The sequence below is a fragment of the Nanorana parkeri genome, unplaced genomic scaffold, assembly GCF_000935625.1.
Source record: "Nanorana parkeri isolate BGI_ZX_2015 unplaced genomic scaffold, ASM93562v1 scaffold1511, whole genome shotgun sequence".
NCBI classification, from domain to species: Eukaryota; Metazoa; Chordata; class Amphibia; order Anura; family Dicroglossidae; genus Nanorana; species Nanorana parkeri.
This window is the reverse complement of record NW_017307779.1, coordinates 151,196-159,917: the sequence shown is the minus strand read 5'-3', so window position 1 is coordinate 159,917 and position 8,722 is coordinate 151,196. Positions and strand designations below refer to the sequence as shown.

The 8,722-nt window shown below is 39.8% G+C and overlaps 1 protein-coding gene across 1 annotated transcript in view; it reads right to left on the bottom strand.

Annotated features, from left to right (window-relative positions):
- The window catches only part of SH3BGRL2 (SH3 domain binding glutamate rich protein like 2), a 33,095-nt gene that overhangs the window by 15,882 nt on the left and 8,491 nt on the right, over positions 1-8,722 (bottom strand). The window contains exon 2 of the mRNA XM_018570347.1: positions 3,836-4,021. Within this exon, the coding sequence (XP_018425849.1) occupies positions 3,836-4,021 (186 nt within the window). The remainder of the gene's footprint in view (positions 1-3,835; positions 4,022-8,722) is intronic.

Sequence of the window (8,722 nt, the reverse complement as noted above, 5' to 3'; positions counted from 1 at the left end):
AACTCCCTTTGATCTCCTCTCAGTCCCCGAATGCAGGAAGTGATGTATATTACATCACTTCCTGCATTCAGTGTCACTCTCCAGCTACAGAAGCTGATGAAGCAGATCTCTGCTTCATCAGCTTCTCTGGGGGTCTCTAGGTGACATTAGGGGTCTTGGAGACCCCTGATGTCTCCATTAAGAGGACCTGTCATGTAAATTGGCTATCACACAGGGGGCTTCTTGGCCCCCCATGTAATAGCAATAAAGTGGTGTGTAAAAAAAAAAAAGTAATACAAAAATTAAAGAATCATAAAAAAAAATTAAAAAAGAAAACATTTTAAAAGTTCCCGCCCCCCACATACACACGCAGATATGCGTTGGGTGTGCCTACGTGCAAAAACGACGATTGCGCCTATTGTGCCGCACGTTACATATGAGAGCAATCATTTTAGAGCCATTAATCACTGATAACACTAAACTGATGAGCAGTAAAAGCATTTTAATCGTCTCCTATAGGCGTTTTTTTTGCAATTTTGCGGGCGCACGCAATTTTAAGGCTTGACATGTTTGGTGTCTATTTACCCGACGTGACCCCGACTTATGTTTTACTAAAAATACGGGTAAGAATAAAGACTGATTTAATTACAGAAATGGTGCGCACAGCACTTATTTTGGTATTCTCATTCAGTTATGTGTTTCCGTCTTAAGATATACTGGCAGAGTAGATACAAATATTCTTCTGTTTCATTCTAATACAATGCTGGGTGCTAATGATTACAATGTACATACATGTCTTGATTTTTTCACTTGACCTTGCAGCATGTGGCTGTAGCTTCTTCTGTTGAAATGATAGTGAATAGACTGCATTCTATCTTTGGGCAGTGCCTCCTTATGCAATGCTTAGGTGTGGTTCTTTTTGGAACTTCTTTTGTCCCTATAAACTTTATTCATTATAAATTATACACCCAGGCTGCACCAAGCTATGAATATTAGCTATAAACAATGAACTAGGAATGCAGAAAGAAATACTGACTGGGATTAGTAACACGTTCCTCAACCTCACTGTGTTGTCTTATCTGTTCTGTGCACATTGCACACACAACTTATCCAAAGTTTGCGTTTCTGGCCTCTTACGAATCATGTGACATGATATCTGTAGCAAAAGCATTTCCTATAGTTTTTACTTTGCAGAAACTGCACTGTGGTGCCAGTTACACATTTCTGGCACTTTCCTTGTGAAACACCACTGCTTATATTTGTCCTCGGAAAATGTGCAGTATAATCCATAAATGAAGACCACATAAACATAAGGAACACACCTAGGAGCCAATATGAAAACAACAACAAAAACAATCTTTTTGAAATCTGTATGCGTGTATATGCTATACATCAACACATTTAATGTAAATGGGTTAGGTACATTTGGGGCAACACAGCAGTAATGTGGCAAGCACTTCAGTCCGTCAGCATTGGGTTCAATTCCAACCTGGGACCCTAACAGAGGTGATATTTTAAGTTCTCTCGTGTTCGGCTGTTGCGGTTTCTCTTGCTATATCCCAATATCCAAAAACATACTTTTAGTGGGTATAAGTATGTGTGGTAGGGACACTGTGAACTCCTCCAGAGAACGCTATAAAAACTGTATGTTGGTGCTACACAAGTTCTGCAAATAAATAACCCCAATATCATTCACAGAGTACATGTAAATTAAACTTCTCTTTGCTTATTTTATGGTCTGATAAATATACTATTGAAAGTGTTTGGTTAGATCTGTTATACAATGCTTGTTTATCTTGTCAGAAATTCAGAGTGGTCCTGTATCCAGTGCACTTATCAAATTATCCCCCCTAGTTCTTATCTTTGACTATAGAGTAATTAGCCCCTATGTTGTGGAGATGAGGACAGTGGAAGGAATTTAGTAGTTTTGCAATAGGCAAACAGGCAGGACTATGTTGTCAGCATACAACAAGGAGTGAGTGCATTTCTGGCACAGCAACAGGTATTTTTCTGCACTTGCAGGGTCTTTAAAAAGGGATTAAAACATAAACCCAATACAATTATGTTTTTTTAAATTTTACTTAAGTGGTGTTTGATACTCCTTAGCCGATGTGATGCAGCTATGTAAAATAAGCCAACATTTTTTATCTATTATCCTTCTTTGTTGTTACAGGCATGCAAATATATTTACAGAGTTCCTAAATATTAACCATGTCACCCTTTGCTTTAGTGTTTTGGCTATTTCATGAGTAAATAAAAGTAAATTTTAACCTTGAATTACACAGGGCAGTTAAAAGTGGTGTGGTTACCTATAGCTCCCAGTCATAGCTCAGCCTTTATCAGTACAGAGCAGTCAGCACAATAAAAAACAGATGTGAATGAATTCTGCATTTGCATATAAGCCTTATAAATATTGTTATAGTAACATTAACCACTTGCTGTCCGGAGCAATTTCTTAATACTTGCACACACATAATAAAAATCAGAATTTCCGGCTAGAAAACAGCTTAAAACCCCCAACAATTATATATTTTCTGAGAGCAGAAAATGCTGTAGAATAAAAAAATGCTAGTTGCAATTTTTATGTTGTGTGGTATTTGCGCAAATGTTTATCAAGTCAGAATTCTTTTGGATAAAATACACTACCAATTTTTTTTACACTCAACTTTATTGCCATCATTTAGCCCCCTATGTACTAGCCCGTACATAAGGGGCTAAATGATGGCAATAATGTTGAGTGTAAAAAAAATTGGTAGTGTATTTTATCCAAAAGAATTCTGGCTTGATAAACATTTGCGCAAATACCACATAAAAATAAAAAAAAACTAGCATTTTTTTATTCTACATGGCCTCTGCTCTCAGAAAATGTGACAGGTTTTCTTTATGGAGACATCAGGGGTCTTTTAGACCCCTAATGGCACTTACGGACCCCAACGAAGCCGATAAAGCAGCAATCTGCTTCATCAGCTTCTTCTTCTGGTTACAAGAGCCAGAAAAAATGCACAGTGGCACCGGAAGTGATGGAATACACATCACTTCCAGGTCCAGTGATCGAAGGAGAGATCAGCGGCTGGAAGCTTGCTGATCTCCCTCTGATCGATGAGGGAAGACCCGCGCGGGTTAGTTCCAGGCGCGCAGGGTGACAGCAGAGCCCAGGGTAACGGCAAGGGGGGGGGGCACACATTCTGCCACACAGTATAATCGATTGGGCAGCTGGACGTTTATATGTGGTCGCCCGTCCTGAAGCGGTTAATATAAACAGTTATTACTATGGACCCCCTTAACCTTTTTTTTTTGTCATGGCAGCCATTAAAAGTAAAAAAAGAAGTGTAAAAGCAAGCAAAAATGTTTAGACACCCCAGTCTAAAATGTAAAAAAAATATGTTCCCTCCAAAAATCAAACCAGACCTTATCCCAGATATGGGTCTGGTATGGATTTCAGAGGGGACCCCATACATAAATATTTTAAAAAACCCTTACATCAGAGCCCCCCTTCACATCAAAGTCCTACCGCTCACACTAGGAGCCCTGTTCACATAAGGCGACTCCCCCCTTCACATCAGGAGGACTATTTTGACATCAGAGTCCTTTTTTTTTTTTACACCCAAGCCCTCCTTTTACATCACAGCCCCTTCCTTTCACTTTACATTTCCACCTTCACATCAGAAGCCTGTCTGCAGCATGGAATGACGATGAGGAAAATTCCAAGGTACCCGAGGGAGGCATTGAAACTTGTTGAGAAAGGCTGCTATAGACTATTAGATACGTTATTACATGGCTTATTGGATAGTATTTTCTTTATCTAGCCTGGATACAATATAAAAACAGGTGAAATGAAATGTGCAGGCATACTCACCCCACAATAGGCATCATCATAAAATATCTGTGGTGCTAAAGGATTGCCATGCTCAGGCCATTTGTTTTTGGGGATATTTTTGTACATCCATTGCCTCTTTTCTTCTGACATGGTAATATCCACTACTTCACAGTCAATATTGTGGGATTCCAGATACTGCAACACGTCCTGCTGCTGCTTCTTTATCTGTTGGAGAAAACACAGGTTTCATCAAAAGGACTTTACAGCGATCATTTTTCTGTTGCATAAGTATCTGTAGAGATTACTGTTCAGGTGGATGAGTACATGCCGGTTTTTTTTTTTAATTCTTGTGGATGAGTATATGTAGTGATTACTATTCAAGCTATCTGTTACATAGCTGCATTTATTCACAAAGAAAACAAACAAAGCAGAACACTAGTAACAAGAGGATATCCAACACCTGTGGGCCCTGAAGAAAAACAAAATCAGCCAAAATGTTTTTTCTCTAATGACAGCAAATAACCTAGCAGGGGTTTTGACCCTAGACTAGTCTATGTACCATCGTTGCACATGAAGTTAGATAAAACCTCCCAAAGTCAAGGGAATTCCAAACTATGGCAGTTGTTCCCAGAACAGGTGTATACATTGGAAGATTTCCGCAAGTTTTGGGCACAACTCGGACATTTTGGCTTTTCCCTCACCTTCTTTCTTGGTCACTTACAGAAGTAAATCTCTCCAATGTGGACACAGGCAGAGGGAGTAAATCTTCCCCACCTCTATTCAAAACTAAACTGCCTGGAGATAAATCTTGACACACACACACACACACACACACACACGTGACGATGAAATATCCAAGCTTCTAATGGAAGGTAAGACAGGGACCTAGCAGTTGTTACACTTCCTATACCAAAAGGTGAACAAACAAAACACTGAGCTCCATTTACAAGGCAGGTGTAAGGCCTCATTCACACTGCCGCGCATATTGTACCATATGCAAATAAATGGCTCCATACACACAGCTGCGTATGGAGCTGTATATTTGCGTAGCGCATATATGCACAAAAACAGCATGGAACAGAGATGCGTCCAAGCAGGGCATTTCTGCGTATTTACGTGCATATGCGCGTGTTTACTCGCATATACACGCGTACATCACATTAAAAATTCCATTACGAGCGATGCAATCTGGGATTGCATATAGTGCACGTATAGACGCTCATATATACGCAATATACAATTTTGCTTGCGTTGTGTGTGAATGAGGCCTTAAGCACTAACTCTGTGTTGCTTATGCCAGATTTCTACTTCAATTTCTCAGTTGCACTAATAAGTGTTGCATATGATTGCTGATGGAAACAGTTGCTTACCGTTCCTCCAATTTTCAACAGGTGCCCAGAAGGCAGTTTGTGAATGTAACAACTACCATCACAAATATAAAAAGCAGCTTTGCCGACGAGTATTTATTGAAAGTTGTGGCATATTATAACTGAGCACAAAGACAAAAGGAGAACCAATCCTGTTAGCATAATGAAGTTCCATTTTAATGGAGGGGAAAAAAAAAATATATAACCACTTCCAGGTAAAATAAATATATTAAAGCAGAACTCCAGCCATAAATAGAAAGATGAATTTATTAGCCCATTTAAAAAGGCAAAAGATGCAGCTTTTGTTGTAATATTCACTTTCAAACCAAAGCTCTCCTCCATGGTACTTGCTTCCCGCCAAAAGATACTGCCAATCAGACTGGGTGTAGCATTAAAAGAACTAAAGCCAAACGTTTTTTAAGCTTTAGTTCTCTTGGGTCACAGGAATACATTGGTAACCCAAACTCAGTATATAGCGGGCTGGGCTACCCCTCTACTTGATTAGAGAGGCAAAGCCAGCTGGGCCCACCCCCGCCCGTCTGTCACTCCGAGGAGTGCTGGAGGAACAGAGAGCGCAAGGTGGTGGTGAAATCCCCGCGGAGTGATGACTGACAGTCATTGCTCTCTGCAGAGAGAAGACAGTGAACAAAGAGATCAGCTCTTCATGATCGCTCAGTTCTTGTTCTACTGCAGTGTCACATGCCGGCTCAAAGTATTGCGAAGAGTACATTTTACTCTCCCAATACTTCTTCTACAAGGACCCACCCCAGCCTGTGACTGGATAGTGAAAGGAGAAGCAGCACAGTGATAAGATAATCTCTGTTACTCTGCTTTCCCTTCCTACCGGCATGCTTCTTGTCAGCACAAGGCTGATTGGCTCCTTGTACTGCTTCTTCCTCTTGCACACAGCTGTGCTGTACAGGTGCTGCAACAGTCTGACAAAAGGTCAAAATCAGGTACTTACACTTACAAAATACTGTACATTTAATGATGTAAAAATGACTACAGAGCTGGATTAATTTTTATTATATCTGTCTAGGGTTCAGCTTTAAACAATTATTATTAAAAAAAATCTTTACTTTTATCTGTATTATGCAGGATTGGGTAAACTTTAAGGATCCTTGAAAGGTTGCTAGGAGTTCCTTGTGCAGTAATTGATTCATCTTCCACTTATACTAACCATCGAAGCAGGGGGGATTCCTCCGCTGACCACCGATTTAACGATGCATTAGTCCACAGACCACTAGTTTAAAAAGACACTAACATTTTCAATGTCTGTTTTTTTTCTAGGCATTATTATCTTTATTGTTTAAAAATAATTTTGCTACAGAAGTGGATGGGGGCACCAATTTACAACTAAATATGAATACAATGGTAAAAGGTTGTCAGGCATTATAAAAGCAGTTACTTTCTTTTCATAGCATTTTGATATGCTGTGTTGTTGGCTCTACAAACCTTGGGGCATGGTAAATAGATTTTGTAGAACTAATCAAGTAGCAAACAGCAAGAATGACAAATATAACACCCATCATAAACCCAACTACAGCACTGCAGTAAAGCTACAATAGGAGTAATGGCAGAACTAATACTGCGGACAATAAATGTGAACGATCAGCAGAACTCACACCATGCACAGCCTGTATGCAGACATCATAGCTTGATCTCTATCATAGCTTGCAATCTATGATAGTATCTGGTAATACATACCAGAGATGAACTGAACATTGTTAAGTATTGTAGAGTGTACAGTGTGGAGACAAGCATTTAGTTAGAGCACTAAACGGCTACATACAGTATGTACTCAAATATGGTTTCAAAAGTTCACGATTTTTCCTTTACTTTTTTCCCATCCATCTCTAGAGAATATTTAAAAAAAAAAAACACACAACACTAAAAAGGTATGGCATTTTAGGGTTGTTGTTTGACAAAAAAAAAGATTTTTGGAGTAGGCAAACGCCTAACACCCAATTTCACTAGAAGAAATAAAGTTTAGTGGCATGCATGCCACTGATCTGGAAGTGACAACACAAATGTTTTGGTGTCTGTATTCCATGCTGGTACCTGCAACCATTATTTGTTTTCTTTTTAATAAGGCATGCTAAAATAATTTATGGATGTGTTTCTGGAACCTCATCATGTATGCATAATATGTGCTTAGAAAACCAGAAGATTGTTTAAATTAGGGATGCACAGATACCAGTACTGGTATCGGTGCCCAAATGCTCCGATACTTGATATCGGAACTGCCAGTCAGAGGGGGGAGATTCCCTCTGACTGGCAGTACCGTGAGGGAGCATGGATCCGGGTGCATGGTTCCTGGCCAATACGGAAGCCAGGCGGTGGGTCGTGACCCGCCTCAATGATTGGCTAGGAAGCCGGCTTCACGCTGCAAGGAAACAGACGTAACCGTGTCCACCAAAAAGCTTCTAGGTGGGTGGAACTAGGTTTACCACTCAACCGGTAAAATGCAAATAGAAGCAAGTGCCAGTAACAAAAAATTAATTGGGCAATCTATCATTTTTACGTCTGCTTCCCAGTCATCCCCTTCCTGATTGGTGACCAGAAAGCTGGAGGAAGTGGATTGGGTGTACTATAGAAACGCACCAGACTCGTATTGGACTATGTACCTCTTTTAGTAAAGTTAACAGTTGAATTGCTGGTGCACATCATAAGAAGAAGGTACATGAAAGGAGCAGGCACACTGGAGGTTCAAACTGCTAGTAAAGTCTAAGGGAGAGTAGGGTCAAAGAGAAGGATGCCTTTATTTCCCTACTTTTGTTGAAATTTCTGACACCAAAGAATGCTTCTATCAATGATCTGCAGCACCTAGCAGAGTAAATTGAGGGACAGATCCATGGAATATCTGATCGTCTTAGGGGATCAGGAAGAAATTGTTTTTCCCTGTTGGAGCAAACTGAACCATGCCTTTACAGATTTTTTTTTTTTTTTGCCTTCCTCTGAATCAACCATGGGTAACTGAGCATAGGGGGGAGGGGGGTTCCATTTTTTCCCCTACAGGTTAAACTCAATGAACTTGTGTCTTTTTTTTTCCAATCTGACTATGTAACTATGGTGTGACCAGAAGTATAGCGGGAGCTACTTCCACCATATAAACAAAATTATTTGCAGGACTTAGAAGTATGCTTGTGCGACAGTGAGGTTCACCCAAAAACAGAATGTTCTCGGTTTTAAACCTGTGAAGGCAATCCTAGAAAATGGAGTCACAATGACCTGTGATCTTGAGCGCTCTCTGACAACATTAATAAAAGGTGAACATGTTAATCTGAAATTTTGCAGTCTTTTATGGAATACAGCCAAGCTGCAGATATGGTAATTGAATGTATTTGTATTGTAAGATATAACTCCTGAGTTTTTCACTTTGATATGTATTCAAGGCAGGTTACAATAATGTGTTCTTTTCTTTAAAGATGCCGTTATCCTTTAAAGCAAAATGTGTAGCGGTTATGAGAAGACTGGCATATAATTTTGCTCTTATAATATAAGCCCCCACTGAAGCCACAAAAACAGACAAAAAGATTCCCCCCCCCCAAAAAAAAAA